The 17,154-nt window shown below is 42.8% G+C and overlaps 2 protein-coding genes across 2 annotated transcripts; one reads left to right on the plus strand and one right to left on the minus strand.

The window, feature by feature from the left end:
- Positions 1-3,329: 3,329 nt before the first annotated feature.
- Positions 3,330-6,659, minus strand: ints15 (integrator complex subunit 15). Its single transcript, XM_070845319.1, has 7 exons — positions 6,465-6,659; positions 6,160-6,381; positions 5,698-5,863; positions 5,269-5,546; positions 4,919-5,156; positions 4,178-4,217; positions 3,330-3,878 (listed from the first exon to the last, which is right to left on the minus strand). Exons 1-7 carry the CDS (start codon positions 6,657-6,659, stop codon positions 3,653-3,655), a joined length of 1,365 nt encoding a protein of 454 aa, XP_070701420.1. The 3' UTR covers positions 3,330-3,652.
- Positions 6,660-8,381: 1,722 nt separating this feature from the next.
- On the plus strand, positions 8,382-15,854 carry rgs11 (regulator of G protein signaling 11). The gene is made up of 17 exons (XM_070844780.1): positions 8,382-8,444; positions 8,738-8,834; positions 9,073-9,123; positions 9,874-9,980; positions 10,219-10,270; positions 10,366-10,424; positions 10,571-10,647; positions 10,752-10,833; positions 12,343-12,411; positions 12,871-12,894; positions 13,011-13,072; positions 13,381-13,494; positions 13,612-13,727; positions 14,259-14,346; positions 14,432-14,570; positions 15,547-15,629; positions 15,716-15,854. The coding sequence occupies exons 1-17, from the start codon at positions 8,382-8,384 to the stop codon at positions 15,852-15,854; spliced, it is 1,422 nt and encodes a 473-aa protein (XP_070700881.1).
- Positions 15,855-17,154: the final 1,300 nt, after the last annotated feature.

Below are 17,154 nucleotides of genomic sequence, written 5' to 3' on the forward strand. Positions count from 1 at the left end.
AGTACTCCCAGCCTGACTTTGAGTTTACTAAGAACCACTTGTGCAGCATGCAACACCAAACCAGTGTGCTGAAATGATTTAGAAACATCGTTGTGCCACACTGTAGTTCCCCTCATACACATGAAAACATCCTCTTTTCCAATTAATAAACTTTCACACATAAAACATTAAACTATTGGCCGGTTACAAAGCAGAAGCACAGGAAGTCTGTTAAATGTTAATGGATAACCAGCCATGCAAGCTTATCCCTGTCTGAGACAGAGAGGTGTTAGATAAGAGATCCTGCTGGTGACTGTTAATGTCTTTAAGCAACTTCAGGTGAGTTACTAACTTCCCTCTGAGGTTGAGCAACATCTGCAAAAACACTGGATTTCAGAACAGACTTGTAGCCGCTCACCCAAAACCAGATTTGTACGCTGACAGCGACAACAACTGGGATGGGCTGTCATTAAATGTTGTGCACGGTCCCCAGAGGATGAAGCCGCCTAACTGAGATGCCCTCTGTGTCCACTTTATTAGGTACATTTGCACAATCTAAATCAGTCCAATAAAACAGCCCCGCCTTAACATCTATCTTTATGAAGCTCAGTTTTAGTTGACATCCTCAGAGATGTGTAGATTCAGTTATATGAGTTTATAGTTGAAGCTAAAATATTGAGAGATGTTTCTTACTTTTGTTCGTCTCGTTTATATTAACGAAGGGGGCAGAATATCAGAAACACCTCTAATCCAAACGCACTCTGCTACAACATCACCGCTGACTACGACCTCCGTGTTAAAACCTGTAAATTTAATTAACACCTCTATCAGATTGTCAACGAAAACTGGGCATCATAAATGCAGACTCTGTGGCAGAGCAGCCATATTGGATAGAGCAGGTGAACCTAACAGAGAAAGCTTCAGTTTCTTGGAGGAGCTCAGGACTGGATGACATAGACGGGTCTTCTGTTTCTCATAATGCAGCTTAAACCTTTAAAAAACTTCTTTGCTACCTCTTCAAAAACAGTCAACGCTCCAAGGTGAAGCCGATTATGAGATCAGGCTTTGCAGGATGTAAACTCAAACTTTCTTTGAGAAAAGCAAATGAAGCTGGTCTCACGTCAACCACAGCTGGACTTATAATCTGTTATGGATAAATCCCTGCGTTGTGGGATCTGACAGTGTAAGCCTGTTAATGATACCTTATGCTGTGTGCATGTTCACTGACAGTAAATTACACGGTGCCCAAAGGCCAGGGGAAAGCAACATGTTCTGATTCCTCCTTCGCTTTCGAATGACCAGGTGCTCAGTTAATTCTGAAATTGCAGGTAGTTTTCAGGCTGACAGAGGAAGTGCAAGTAGAGGAACCTGTGAACACCTGCGCTCCACTGATGCAAAATCATAATACTACTTCTGCCTTTTGTTACTTCAAGCGTGAAGCACTTCCAGGGTCTCACGCTTTTAGCTTAAAATACTCATCGTGACAATCATCTGATAAATGTCCGAGCAGAGCAGATATTCAGTGACTGGCATGGTTTAAAGAGTTTAATAAAGTAACTGCCATCTGGTTTATGGTTAGCTTGGAAAATGGAGTTCTTAGTGAATCAGATTTGGTGTTTGGCCTTGGGAGGCTTTTTTATTTCCAGCAGGAAACCAGGAATCTGCAGCTGCTGACGCAGGCAGTCCTGCACAACCACAACACACACCTACAAGGGGATATGTGGACCAACCCAAACCAAGAAAGAAGCTGCCATTTACTTAAAACTATGTAACTGTGCTCAGACAAAACCAGCTCTGTATATATTATATAATATGTTTTTTCTTTCTAAAGTTAGTTTGATTAGGTTAGATCATCATGCCCAAGATGCAGAAGACAACACAAAGCCACGTATGATCATAAAACCTTCAGACATATTAGGCTGAATGGTGAAGATTATTTCAGATGTGATGTTTTTTCAGATGCCATTTTCAAGTGATTTTACCAATATTGACACCAAAGTACAAGAAGTAGAAGCCTGACTGAGTCCCTGTCTGGTTTCTAGGACCATGCACTCTCTTTAGTGTGAACACTCTCTCCCCCTGTCTGTCTTCGATCCCGCCTTTTTCACTCGAATATTATCTGTTGGCACCTTCCACCAGCCTAACAGAAAAGATATCCTTATCACTGTCCCACCCATGAGCTCTGCGGAGGGGGAAGAGCACAGACAGTACAATCTGCAGCGTGTGATCACAGGAACAATCGGCCCTCAGTGGAGCCCATTGCTCACTTCTGAGAGACAATATGAGGTGGCAGCTGGAATCTAAGATGCAGCGACACTCAGACGTGCTCGTGGTGATCTTGTGGTCTGAGGCATGACGCCTTTCGGTACAGTTGTTCCATGCCATTTAAAAGAAATTATAGGTGCACCATTGTAATAGATAAGGAAGTAGTGACTGCCTGTCATAGTAACAATACACAGGAGTCTCTGGTATGTTTACTTCCTTCCCAGCACAAACAGAGCATGTGTACAAAAGATTATGAGGAAATAGGATTAAAAAAGAGAGGCATTTACAGACAGACACTCCCCCAGCTTTAATAATTCTCCAATTCACACTGGTCCTAAACTTTCGTGCAATGTACTTAAAGCAGAGACTACTAAGGATGATGCAATTCTCATAGTGGATGAGGGCAGCTGGGGTCCTGGGGAGGGCTGAACATGTTTTTAGGTGGTGCACAGGAACGATATGCTATCTGTATATTAGCAGGGCCATGCCTGTGCACACAGGGCTCCTGCAAACAGCTTTGGTTATTTAATGACCCACGCTGGTTTGGGACAGAGGTGAAGAGTCTAACTTTTGATGCTTGTGCCTTTTGTGCTCAGCATGAGTCACGTAGCCTCTTGTGGTGTGTACACCTGCACTTTCTATTTGTATTCCATTTTATTCTCCAATTCAAGACTCGTTTGGTCTTTGGTCAAACAGTTTAGACGATTCCATGCAAATACTGTATTTATGTGAGTGGAGGGCAACGTGCACACAACTTGTTGAACCGGTTTAGCAGTGCAGGTTGAAACCCTGCACACACATTTTACCTCTGCATCGACTTATTAAGAGAATCAACGATTTATTAAAATAGACTTTTTTTTTTCTTTGGAATGATATTTATAGAGATCAGCACTTAATTTGCATAGACCATAATTAAGCCTACGCCTTAGTACTCTTTCCACGTCACCTTGTACTTTGCAATAATTCAAATGAAGTCCTGAAATACACATCTGACGGCCATTTGAATACTGATGTTCTGCACTTGGAGCTGGGAGCAGGACAACAGTGAACACAAGTGGTCGGTATAAAGAACAGCACCGACGGAGTGAGGTAAAAAAATATTTATTGGACAAACAGACTTTTAGCGAGCAGATCTGCTTATTACTCAATCACACATCACTTCATGCACACCAACAAAAACAGAAAACAAACAACCCTCACAGCCCAACATCCACACACACACACACACACACACACACACACACACACACACACACACACACACACACACACACACACACACACACACACACACACACACACACACACACACACACACACACACACACACACACACACACACACACACACACACACACACACACACACACAGCTTCACACCCGCAAACAAGCTGGAGCATTATTTCTTCTAGTGGCTGGGTCGAAAGGGGAAGGGCATGCCCGTCATGAAAGGCTGAGCGGGGTACTGAGAGTGAGAGGAGGGATGGGTGGCGAGGGGTGTGTGAGGGGTGTGTGCAGGGTGTGTGGGGTGTGAGGCGATGGGGGAGTGGGCAGCGTGCGGGCTGAAGGCCAGCGGAGGGTTGTGGATGTTGTTGTAGTACATCACTGGGCCGGACAGCACCAACTGGAGCAAACTGGAGATACACGTTCACAAACAGAGGACGAAGAAGAGAGGAAAGAGAAAGAGAGAGAGAGATGTGTTCAAATCGATATACGCAACAGAAAACAGCACAATTTTTCAAGGAAAAGTGGCCTAAAATGGCATCAGAAATTAAGAGTATATGTCTTGACCTTTATTTACTGGAATGAATTTGAAAGCCACACTGTGGGCCACGTTACCATGGAGACATAACCCTGAGGCTGATGCCTATATCTATCTATCTGAAACCAAATAAACAGTGCAGATGATTAATTTACAGATAATAGCTCTTACTTGTTGTGTGGGAGGCGCGAACAGATGGCTCTCAGGTCCTCTGTAGAGACAAAGCAGCACAAAATCAGCTCTCAAATATCACCAGAGCAGGATGACACATTGACAAGCAGTTAAACCAAGTTACTCATTTAGTTATTGGGTCAGGTAAGGTCAGATCTGCAGCTTGTCACACATGGTTGCCCTCTGCAGGTGTAAGCCAAAGAAGGTGGAGATGCTGTGCTGGAGTTTCACTCCCTATAAAGATTCACTAGGTAGGAAACCCTTTAAGGCTTAATTCTTATGAATGAAAATACAAACATGGTGTTAAATGTGTAGCTCCATGTGTTCAGGCTCTGTTTTGAATTAACCTTCTCTGTCAACCAGGACGATATGATCAGACAAGCACTGCAATAATTATTACAATGAATAATAATAATTTATAAATGGATTGACCATTTGTAACTAAACAATTACAGATGCCAGCTTTAAGTACAATAATATTATTAAATTCTCTGTGAAAAAAGTCCAAATTATAAGTCTTAGTTGCTGTATGTGTGCTGTGTGGACACTCTGCATGTCACTGTCCTGAGCAGACAGCACAGACGAGACAAACAGAAAGAAATAGAGCACATACAATGAGTATCTGTCAAATTAATTTCCTATCTCCGGCCCAATAATGAAGCTACTGAGGACTTTGAGGCAACCTGTGACAAGGCAGGGATTTTTCCTGAATTATAAATCTAACCCACTTTTCAGTCTCACCTCTTGAGCAGAGCAGAGCTCCATTGGCCATAGCCACCTGCAGGGCTTGTGCCAGCCGGTCCAGGGTCAGCTGGGACAGTGCGTGCGTATCGGCGGACGGAGAGTGCGTGTGTTTGTCGGCCTGGTCCAACAGCCTGGAAAGGTCTGCGGTGAGCGTGGCCAGGGACTCCATCTGGAGCAGCGCCAGGCGGCCGAAAAGCCCCTTCTCATTTAGTATGTTGGGCAAAAGCATGAAGACCTGGATGTGGAAGGGGGCGGACAATGGCATCTTCACTGTGTGAGCTGGGGGGGGTTTGTGCATTCCATATAAATGTATACTGTAAGCACATGTATGTAAACACACCACACACCTGTAGGACACTCAGATGGAGAGTAGAGAAGAGAGGTCCCACCTCTGGCTCACTCTCAGCGGCGCCATTAGTTAACACCTCCTTCTTGTCTCTCCTGTAAGTCAGCGGCGCTTTGACGCACCAGCGCACCAACCCCCCTAACGGCGTGATTTCAAGTGAGCTGATTGGCTGGTTGCCAGAGAGGGGTGTGTTCAGGAAGGTAATCAGGACTAGACGGGGGTCGTCTTGGATCCACGACACGATCATCTGGAGGAGTTCTAAAGGAGGGGTGAGCTCCTCTGAAAACGCACACCCACAAAGATGTTGTTAAAGAGACCACGCAGGTGCAGAGTATTTCACATTTTCAGACATTTAACAAGTGGACATTCCCGTTGCACAAAATACACTTTTAAAAGAAGTCAAATCCTATTTTCAGTCCCACTCAGGTACCTGAGGTGAGGTCATACAGGGTGGTGACAGCAGTGATGAACTGGCAGCAGAAGCGTGGGCTGGCGCTGTGGATGTTCTGCAGGGTGGGCACAGAGCCTGGTACCATACTACAGTAGTCGTCTACTAGCACCTGAGCAAGGCGCACGCAGTAAACACGGTGGGTTCTCTGCAGGACACAGAAACAAGCAGGGGCTTATGGTCAGTACATCCGCAGTACAAGTCCAATCCAGTCCCATTCAGTTCATTTATATAGCACATTTAAAAAAACAGGTTACCAAAGTGCTGTACAATAAAGATAAGGGACCCTCCACACATGGAGAGAATTACTAAGGAGGTGAAATACAACAAATAAAAAAGAACTCATTTTGGACTAACCACACAGTCAAGGAGTAAAATTGAGCAGAAATATAAAAACACACACAAAACCCACATTTAAGTATATAAGTGTGTTTGGATCCTCACCTGTAACCAGGTAGCAGCGCATTCCAAGATAGGCACCCTGCCCACGGCGACCGCCATGGAGACCAGCTTGCCTAACAGCGCCATGCGACTTTCGTCCGCCTGGTTGCCTTGGAGACTGAAGAGGGCGGAGAACATGAGCTGACGGACAGCATCCCGGCTCTGCTCCTGGAAGCAGCTGCACATGATCTCCAGCAGCTGGAGCTCCTGGAGAGCGCTCATCCTCTGAAAGAACACAGTTTGTTGTCTGTTCATATGTGTTTACATTCTGTACATTGGTGCACATGCATTTCGGGGTCATGCCTCACCCTGGCTGGGGTGTTTCGGTCCTTCGGCGCATGCAGAATGAACTCCTCCACCAGCTCCAGGGTTTTGGAGTCGACCTGCGGAGGCTGCCGGCCCGACTGCACCAGGTTACATATGTAGATGTCCAGGTGATACAGCAGCTCCTTGGCTGCACTCAGCACATCACGAGGCAGCAACGACTGACGGATGTCACCCATCACCACCTGCCAGACACCCACACAAAATCACATACATTTTAAATCTTCATGAAGTAAAATGTGTTGTTGAAAGTTCAAGATCAAAATGTTGTAATCAATGAGGTGACTGTGATATTCAACATTCAATATGGGCATCATGTTGTAGACTTGGCTTTGCAAAATATTGAAATTATCTTAATTAATCTATCTAGTTTTGTTTTTTATTTCATCTTTACTTAATCGGACAGTTTCACTCAGATTGAAATCTCTTCCTACTTGTCGTAGATGTGTTTTATATACTGCAGAGAGAAACTACAATAAACTAAGGACCCTACATTTAGCTATAACACAGCAACCCACTCATCTTAAGCCTGTTTAGTAACTTGTCCACGACAAAAACAACCAAGTACGTGGACACCGATACAAGGATAGTAACGACAGAGTCCAGTTGTGAAGTTAAACTTTGTTATAGTTCAGTGTTTTAAAGTGTAGGTGAATATTTCTGAAGTGGACCAGCTCCTCCATCCTGCTACAACCAGCGCTAACGTTAGCACGGTTAGCTAAAAACACTGTTCTGTATTCCGCTACATGTCTCATGTGCGGTAGTTACCATCATAGCCACCTTTTACAGAAAGCACATACATTTAGTGAAGCTCTTACCTCTGCGAAAACGCTGAATCTAGTTAATAAATTAGCAAAGGATGAGAGTAGTGAACGATCCCAGAGCGAAGACACAATCACTTCCGGCTTCTACGGAAGCCTGCGTGGGATAAAATTAAATGACGTGAACGTTTACAGCAGAGCGCATGTGCGGTTCAGTAAATGTCAACAAAGACTGATTCACTGTCAGCTTTAAGTGGGATTTATAGTATATATACACATCACAAAAACATGTTAAACGGTGGAGGTTTAGGTCACTGTGAGTTATTTTACCCAACAAGCAAATTATCTCACATTAAATTACCTAAAAAGAAGACCAAATGTTATTTAATGGTCATTTCTGTCTGATTTATTCATAAATTAACTTATTTTAGCGAACGTGTAACGTCACGTTTATAAAATCACAACACAATTAAAAGTTTTGTGAGGAATTGTCGATTTTACATTGTAAATTACTACCCAACAAACACTTTTTTTAAATGTCTTACATAGAATTAACTCTAATGATGTATGGGCAGATGCATTTACATTGCATTCTGTGTGTGTGCCATACTTTTTTTATATTATATTATATTTATATATATATTTTTTTATATACTATATTTATATGTCATATTTAGTATGAACACTTCTCTGGTAAACTGAATGAGGTTAAACCAGATTGCTGGTTTGCAGTCATGTGATGCTAAATGAAGAACTTCACTATTAAGTAGTCTCATTGTGTTTTTTGGCATCATGTCACAAAATGTCCTGTTTAACTGAGGGCTTGTAGAGTTCCTCACATGTGGACCACATGTGGAAACAATATTTTAAAGACATAGTTGATATTTTAAACACATGTGTGACTCACAGACGAGCTGTTGTTTTCGCCTCTGTACAGGAACGATACGTGATGCTGGCCATCACTGAGGGATGCTGTAATCCCCTCTAATCTACACAGGGGCGCGCCCGACAGGCACCGGGCGGCCTGATGGAAAAAAAAAAAAAAAAAGAAAGTGGAGTGCGCGCTCCGCTGCGCGCTCCCGACAGCACTTCGGTCCTGCACTTTTTCCTCCGGCCGAGTGATCCCAAGCATCCCGCAAGATGACCATCAACACCCTGACCAAGGGAGGCTGGAACCGGAACCAAATGACATGCTTTCGAAAGGTAAGGATGCATGAGAGTGTGTGACCTTATGTTATTGATGATAATAATAATAATGTGACTTATCAATCAGCAGCTACAGCACTGTGTGAGTCACAGAGGGATGATATCAAGTTATTAAAAAGCTGCTACATGTAATGTTTGCATTGTCTTTTTCGATTTTTGACTCATGTAGGAGTGTTTTAACTGCGTTTATTTATGGTGTATACAACTGCATGTGTGTATGTGTGTGTGTGTGTGTGTGTGTGTGGTTGTGTGCATCTGTGTGTGACAACATGCCTGTGATCTCCGGATAGATGGAGAAAGTGATCGTGGCCATGCAGGACCCTGACATGGGCATGAAGATGAGGAACCAGAGGCTCCTCATCACTATCATCCCACACGCCATGACAGGTGTGTGTGTGTGTGTGTGTGTGTGTGTGTGTGTGTGTGTCCCTGTATGTCAGTGTGCATCAGCATCCGTGTGCGTGGATGTGTGGACATGCACATTGCAGCTTGTGTTTGTCCCAGTGGGCATGAATAATGCAGCGGTGAATTTTGGAGACTACTGTGTGCTTTGCAGAGTGGAGGGAGGAAGTTTGTCCTCTTTTCTTGTCTCATTCCTTTCTTTTCTCTCTCTCTTGCTCTTCAGGCCGTGATATAATTGACTGGTTGATCCAGAAATACATAATCAGTGAGGAGGGTGAGCAACTGCACTGATGCACGGATTGTGTGTGTGTGTGACTTTGCTGTGATTACTTATTGTGTGTCGTTGCCAGTGTGTTGCCAGGATATGGTGTTTTCTCTGAAGCTGATGTTGTAGTGTGTGTGTGTGTGTGTGTTAGAGGGGTGGGGGTTGCTGTTTCCAGTAAACAGGAATGGGGTGAGCCCCAGAGGATCCACGTGTGATTAACTCACCTGGTGATCTGAGTTTGATTAGCCTCCCCGAGGAAGTTTTCCCCTCAGGAGACTCTGCCGTACCTGCACTAAAACAAAGGTTGGGGAAAAAGTGCTCCGAGTAGACTGAAGGAGGAGGGAGAGGAGGGAGAGGAAGGAGAGGAGGCAGTCAGCGAAAAAAAAAAAGAAATAAAAAGGCAGGGTGGTGGTGGAGGGGAGTAAGAGCAGATTAAAATGCATCACACAGCTTTTTTTGGTAGCTGTCAGTCACAAAAGTAGGGCTCTTAAACAAATGAGGAGACGGAAGATTGATGATGCTTTTCACCGCCGGAGCCTTGATTTGTGAGAGATCGCTGACAGGGTGCAGAAGATGCACGACAAATGAAACCCACAGCATTTCATACTAGTTTCATTATGCTGGTGGCCAATTAATATTATTGTTCTGCACATTCGGTGCGCTCAGTGTGAGAGCTTTATCCCTAATGAAAGGAGCTGTATATGAAAAAATAATCCTATGTCAGCCCACTCATTAGTTTCCTCTGTGCTGTTTAAACAGAAGCGCTGCACATCAGTGTCATGCTGGTGAGATACGGGTATATTTACCCCCTGAAGGAGCCCCGCTCTCTGGTGCTGCGGGCTGACGACTCGCCCTACCGCTTCCAGGTACGTCACAACGCTCATGTTGCCTTGCTGGTACAAACCCAGCGGCCCTTCATCCACTACTTTACCACTTCGCACTGAACCGTCACCTCCCACTCTGTCACCATCCGTCTCCCTTTCTGCCTCCCACTCCATTAACCCACTTCCTAATCCTCCATCCATCTGCCGCTGTCTGCTGCCACTATCGGTCTCTGCTAGAAATGTTTAAAAACATAATAAAAACGCCACTTGTTTTTCACAGACTCCTTACTTCTGGACCAGTACCCGGTGGCCCGCCTCAGAGCTGGACTACGGTAAGGCAAACCGAGGGGGCTGATGGGAAATTGCACCAATATGACAAATGAAATATAACTATATAGTTTTTGTTTTCTTCCTTATGTTCCATCAGCAATCTATCTGGCTAAAAAGAACATAAGGAAACAAGGAGAGCTGATGGAGTATGAAAAGGTGAGGAGAGTGTGTATCTGTGTGTGTGTGTGTGTGTGTGTGTGTGTGTGTGTGTGTGTTAGTTAATGGAGAAGTTAGTCTGGGGGCAAACAGGCTTATGTTATTATTACTTTTCTCTCTTTGTCCCTTTTCCTCTGCCTTTTTAGGAGAGGTACAGTCTGTTGCACAAGAGGATCAACCACACCTGGGACTTTGTGGTGATGCAAGCCAGAGAGCAACTCAGGTACACACACACGCACACACACGCACACGCACACACACACACACACACACACACACACACACACACACACACATACACAAACTTACAGTGTGGTTTGTGTTTAGAGCGTCCAAACAGAGGCGGAAGGCCGACCGTATTGTTCTAGAGTGTCAGGAGCAGGCTTACTGGCTCATCAACAGACCTCCGGTACGTTCACTGTTACTGTGTTTGATTGGAGTGTGTTTTACATTATACTGTATTATACTGTGCTACACTATACTATACTATACTATACTACACTATACTGTATTATACTATACTATACTGTATTATACTGTATTATACTGTGCTACACTATACTATACTACACTACACTACACTACACTCTACTCTACTATACTATACGATACTATACTATACTATACTAGACTATACTACACTAGACTATACTATACTTTACTATACTGTATTATACTATACTATACTATACTATACTATACTATACTATACTTTACTACACTCTACTCTACTCTACTCTAGTCTACTTTACTCTACTATACTATACTATACTATACTATACTATACTATACTATACTATACTATACTGTATTATACTATACTGTATTATACTATACTATACTACTATACTATACTATTCTATACTATTCTATACTATACTATACTATACTATACTTTACTATACTGTATTATACTATACTATACTATGCTATACTATACTTTACTATACTGTATTATACTATACTATACTATACTATACTATACTATACTATACTACACTACACTCTACTCTACTCTAATTCTACTTACTATACTATACTTTACTATACTACACTACACTACACTACACTACACTCTACTCTACTATACTATACTATATTATACTATACTATACTACGCTATACTATACTATACTATACTATACTACACTATACTATACTCTACTTTACTCTACTCTACTATACTACACTATACTACACTCTACTGTACTCTACTCTACTATACTACACTATACTACGCTATACTATACTCTACTATACTATACTATACTATATTATACTAAGCTAAGCTAATCTATAAATTACAATAATACTACTAATAATGTTATAATAATACTAATATATATTACTATATTATATTGTACTATGCTATACTCTGGTAATACTGTATGTACAACAGTCAGAGGTCCCACTAATGTTCACACACAGTCCCCTCTACCCCTTACATGAAATATTCAACCCATCTGGTGAAAGCCTCAACTGACAACAGGGACAGCAGAGACAGGGAGAAAGGGGGAGAGAGGGAGAGAGGAAGGGAAATGGAGAGAGGGAAAAGAAGAATAATTACATTCCACTTTCTTTATGTTGCCTAAACACCACAGCGCTGCATTTGACTCTAAGATGGAGACTGACAGACAGAGGCAACGGCAGGGGGGGGAGGGAGGAGAGGGTGAGGCAGAGGACAAGTGGGTGTGCAGGAGGGACTCCATCTTGTCTTGCCCTTATGAATTAGGGACGAGGGCACGGAGAAAAAGAAAGAGAAACATGAGAATAAAAGTCAAAGCTAGTGGAGTGGAAAGCTCAAGGATGGATAAGTGCTCGCTCACACGCATGTTCTCATCACGCACGCACACATAAACACAAGCTCAGTGACAAATACTGAGGTAGTTGTGTGCTTATGTGTGTGTACTTCTTTCAGCCTGGGGTCCATAATGTGCTGGACATGGGTCTAGAGAGACCAAATAACTACAGCGTAGGAATTACATTGGTTAGTGACATCCTCACATTTCTTTACCTCCTGTTTCACTGTTTATTCTGAATGATCTGATGTGATAACACGTCTGTTATCGATGTCGCCTCTCCTTGTTTTTATTGCTCTCTTGCTTCTTTCTGGCTGCTGGGATTGTTTGACAGTAAGTTTGTGTTATTATAGAAATACATTTAAATTAAAATATTAGATTCATGCCTGATTAGAACATCGTCTAACAAGCAGCAGTCCAGTATAATAAGATCTGTGATGATAACTTAACATTTTATTGTGACCAGTATAGTAGTCTCATACTGTGCATTCCCCATTTATCACAATATATCCTGTTTTAATTTTTACAGCCATTGTTTGTGTGGGTAATAATCTATAGACACAGGCAAGCTGTCTACGATTGAAATGACTGTATAAATGACTGAGTGACCTAAAGTGATGACACTTTGTTTCTCTTAACAGATCTAGAACAGTGAGTACTACAAAAGTGAGGTAAACATCATACATAATTTATGCACCCTCACTTTATTGAGTGTATATTACAGCTTCCCTTGTGTTTGTGTTTGTGTGTGTGTGTGTGTGTTTACACCTTTGGCCTTTGTTAACAGATTGAAACCTGTAGAAGAGCCCTCGGTCGAAACCGTGTGAAGTCATCCATCTGCCTAGAAGGGTATGTGTCAGTTTGATGAACACACACACACACACACACACACGCGGACTAATGGACTTGATGTTGCTTGAACCAAACTGAACCGTCTCTACCAAGCACGCGCACACACACACTTTCACGTAAGGCTTAGTGCTGCCACTATAAGAGCCACTAATGGACGCTTCCCGAGGCAAGTTGGAATTAGTGGCCATTAACTCTTATGATCTGCAGCACTAATACAATAATACAGTGTGTGTGTGTGTGTGTGTGTGTGTTTTTTGCTCTGTGTGTGTGTGTGCATACGTCTCCCTTTGTGTGTGGCTGTGCAGCTTTGTGAAATACAGCGAGCAGTACCTGAACCAGGATCCCATTATGCAAGGCTGCCTTCCCAGTAACCCCTGGATCTCAGATGACGCCGCTCACTGGACAATGAATTCAGAAGTGTGAGAGAACACACACAGGTGCACACGCACTATAACCAAACTACGGTCCACTACAGACGTCTAAAAAAAATGTATTTGTGCGCCTGGTGTGTGTTGCGGGTGTGTTTCTGTGAGCAGGGTGCCGACACCGACGCGTCTCCGAGTCGAACGTTGGAGCTTCAGCTTCATGGAGCTGCTCAATGACGTCATGGGGAGGCGGGAATTCATGACCTACCTGGAGAAAGAGTTCAGCGGTAAGGAGGATTTAATAATCCACATATAGAATGACATGAGCACTTTCATATACTTGTGTATGTGTGTGTTTGTGCGGGGCCTGAATCCTGATGGCTTGTCTTGATTTGATAAAGATAAAGTGGTGTAACGAATTCACCACATGTCTTCTTACCTTCTTATTTTTATTCTCCATGTGAATAAATATTCATATGGAGAAGCCTAGTGCCTTAATAAGCAGAGAAAATGAAGTTAATTGTTCTTCATATTAACCTTCAATTGGTTCTTGCTCTTATTAGCATTCAGACATCTTCTGATCCCAGTGGTGAGAAGATTAGTGTCATGATAAGGTCCAAGTCTAAGACATCTTTAGGGGTGAGATATACAGTAGAGGAAGGGAGGCAGGAAAAGGATTTGTATGAAATATGACCAGGGACCAAGGTTTTTCACGGCGGCCAGCCACGCCATAAAAAGTCTCTGATCATGCATCACTTTTTCCTGCATCGTCACCTCTGTCCACACTCACCTGTCCACACTGTCTGTCTCTCTGCTAGCGGAGAACCTGTGTTTCTGGCAGGCCTGTGAGGATGTTAGACACGGAGAAAGTTCCAAGATCGTAGAGAAAGTGGAGGAGATCTACAAGTAAGCTGACAAGCGTGCAAAACATGCAGAAATACACGCTTGTATTTGCTATCAGATGACAGCCACTCTCTTGTGTGTGACACAGAAATTTCCTGGCTCCCGGAGCTTCCCGTTGGGTCAACATCGACAGTAAGACCATGGATAAAACTCTAGAGGGGATCAGACGCCCACATCGTTTTGTCATGGACGACGCACAAATGCACATCTACTTTCTCATGAAGAAGGTCTGACCTTTGACCCGCTTCAGTTTGATACTTGAATCTTTAATCTTTGGATATGGCGCTGGAAAGATCTGAGACGTCTGAATAGACCAGACTAATGGTTTTTATCACACACCAATTATATATAACAGTTAATTATGACATTATTATTATCATACTAGAAGAAAAATCTGTGGCTACTTGGAAGTTTCTCCCAATACTTAAAAAAAACAACGAAAACAAAAGCAGTATTGTACACGTGATTTGTGTTTAAGGAGCCAAATCTTGCAAACTCACACTGAAGAACCTAGAATCAACCAAAAAAACTTATTTAAATACTTTATTTAAATAACAAATCTAATGCCAGGGGAGATACAATGTGCTCACAATATACAGTATGTTTAAACGGAATCGAAGATCTATTGAGATCATTTTTGTTATGTTGGTGATGTGGCTCTAGAAAAGAAAAGTCAGTGTCAAAAGCGATGTTAACAAGTGTGGTAGTTCTCCAGAAGGGTTTAGCATCAGTAACGAGAAATTTCGCTTTCGTTTTTTTGAGCTGCAGGAAGTTATGGGACATCCAGTTGTTTGTCTATGATGCATTCAGGCAGTGATTTCACAGAGTTTGGATCTCCAGGGGAAAAGGATAGATGTTACTGTGTGTCATCAGCGTAATTATCATGACTTGTGTTGTATATATGGCCTAGAGGCAACATGTACAAACTGAATAACAGTGGGCCTAGTATTGACCCCTGAGGGATACCACATACAACACTAACTTCAACAGTTCCCCAGAGAAACTAAGAAAACTTTGTCAAAACATACATTATCTGTGAACTTTAAGTTGATATGGTATAGATTTAGTCTTTTCTCACCTATAAGCAACACTTAGGAACTTTTAAGGAAGGTTATTAGAACTTACTATGGTGCTAATGTTGTACGATGCCATTGTATTTATGTGTGTGTGTGTGTGTGTGTGTGTGTGTGTTTGTGTGTAAAGGACTCTTACCCAAGATATCTAAAGTCTGATCTATACAAGACTCTTCTGGCCAAGGCTATAGTCCCCCAGGAGACGAAGAAGAGGTAACAATTTCGCTTTTGCTTTATTACCACTTATGCGCTTCTTTTACTTAAATAAATAAATAAATCCTTTCTCTCCATCCTCTCAGCGTCTTCCCTTTCATGAGACGCCAGCGGCACTCTAGCCCCTCCCCGGCTCAGGCTGCCGCCCAGGTGACAGAGGAGGACGGGCATGCGAAAGGGGCCGAGCAAGCAGGTACCAACTCAGCAGGCGGCTCCCATGGCTGATGCTTGGCCAAAACAAAACAAAAAAAAAAACGTGTCAGACTCAATTATCTCAGTGTCCGTTGTCTGTGTTGGTCACCATAGCAACCACTTAAGGCTTTTTCTTTCAAGTCAAACTGTCCGTATCAACGCTACAACATCACCACAGCTAGGATTTCAACATTAGAGCGTCCTCTCAGAGCGCAGGTGTTAACGCATACCTCGGCAGCCTCACATCTTATTCCCAGAGAGCGAGAGACAAGTGCTTTTAGTGCTACTTGCCACAGCCTTTACTGCTGCATGTTCATCCGGCATCTACATCCCATCTCAGTATGGAAAGCCTCTCCTGTTGTTCATGATAATCACTCGTAATACCAAGTCTTCCTTTCTTCCTCTGTGGATTTTATAAAGAATCTGCTCCGTCTCTCATAAGCCGGTTTAGGAATGAAAGTTCCTCTATAGTAGAGTGATAGCGATGTAAAATATGTATTTAGCCAAAAAGAATTGCCTCAGCATGTCTGTGATTTATCGTACAGTTTGCTTTTTTTGTTCATTCCATGCCAGAGCTACACTTTGTGATGGTTGTCGCTGTTAATTTTGCTCAAGCATGTTCTTCATCCCAATAAAATGTCACAACAGCAGTCAGTGTTGTGTTGTGTTGTACTCTCAGCTCTGCATGCTGTGGTAACCTGTGAGTGTGCGTGGATGTGTGATCAGGCTTTTATTTTCTAATCTACTTCTTCCTTTTTCTTCTGACGTCCTCTCGTTCTTATCTTCTCTTTCCTTCACATGCTCTGTCTCCGCTTAGCCTTTGGGTCTATTTTGAGCACAAAGTCTTTATGTGGCCCGTTTTAGCATTTATTAAATGTGAAGGCTTCGCCACGTGGACTGTTAAAGAATTTATCACCAGATGAATTGTTAAATACAGTTTCTGACACTGGGATCTTCATCGTCACCGAAATGTGTTATATGAAATTAGAGAGCTTATTTGACAGCCACTTCCAGAAGCTTAAAAACCAGCCGCTATTTGAAGAAAGTATTGGCTCAGTCTGTTCTCCTTCTCCTCCGTTAATGTGTCTAAACTTACAAACTTCTTTTCACACCTTTCATCTCTAACTATTAACCTTTCAGGCTGAAGTCTGCTTCCCCCGTTATTCACTCCCTCGGTCTTGTGGGAGCTGCAGTTTCCCCTACTGGACTGACTCCCTCTACTGGCTGTATGGGCCGAAGTAACACAAGTGTTAACACAAGTGTGAACTTTCTTAGGCCTCTTTATTCAATGGAGAGGTGGAGAGGTGAAAGTATCCAGTATTTCAAAAAGAAA

This window comes from Pempheris klunzingeri, chromosome 15 (assembly GCF_042242105.1).
Source record: "Pempheris klunzingeri isolate RE-2024b chromosome 15, fPemKlu1.hap1, whole genome shotgun sequence".
Classification (NCBI taxonomy): domain Eukaryota; kingdom Metazoa; phylum Chordata; class Actinopteri; order Acropomatiformes; family Pempheridae; genus Pempheris; species Pempheris klunzingeri.

What these genes read in the sequence shown, in the direction of transcription:
- ints15 (XM_070845319.1), bottom strand. Translation starts at nt 6,659, where the DNA reads ATGGGTGACATCCGTCAGTCGTTGCTGCCTCGTGATGTGCTGAGTGCA. An exon ending in GCGCTGCTACCTGGTTACAG is followed by an intron (nt 5,864 to 6,159) that starts GTGAGGATCCAA and finishes TGTGTCCTGCAG; the next exon opens with AGAACCCACCGTGTTTACTG. An exon ending in TCCATCTGAGTGTCCTACAG is followed by an intron (nt 5,157 to 5,268) that starts GTGTGTGGTGTG and finishes TTCCACATCCAG; the next exon opens with GTCTTCATGCTTTTGCCCAA.
- rgs11 (XM_070844780.1), top strand. Translation starts at nt 8,382, where the DNA reads ATGACCATCAACACCCTGACCAAGGGAGGCTGGAACCGGAACCAAATG. An exon ending in ACAGCGTAGGAATTACATTG is followed by an intron (nt 12,412 to 12,870) that starts GTTAGTGACATC and finishes TAACAGATCTAG; the next exon opens with AACAGTGAGTACTACAAAAG. An exon ending in CCTGGAGAAAGAGTTCAGCG is followed by an intron (nt 13,728 to 14,258) that starts GTAAGGAGGATT and finishes TCTCTCTGCTAG; the next exon opens with CGGAGAACCTGTGTTTCTGG.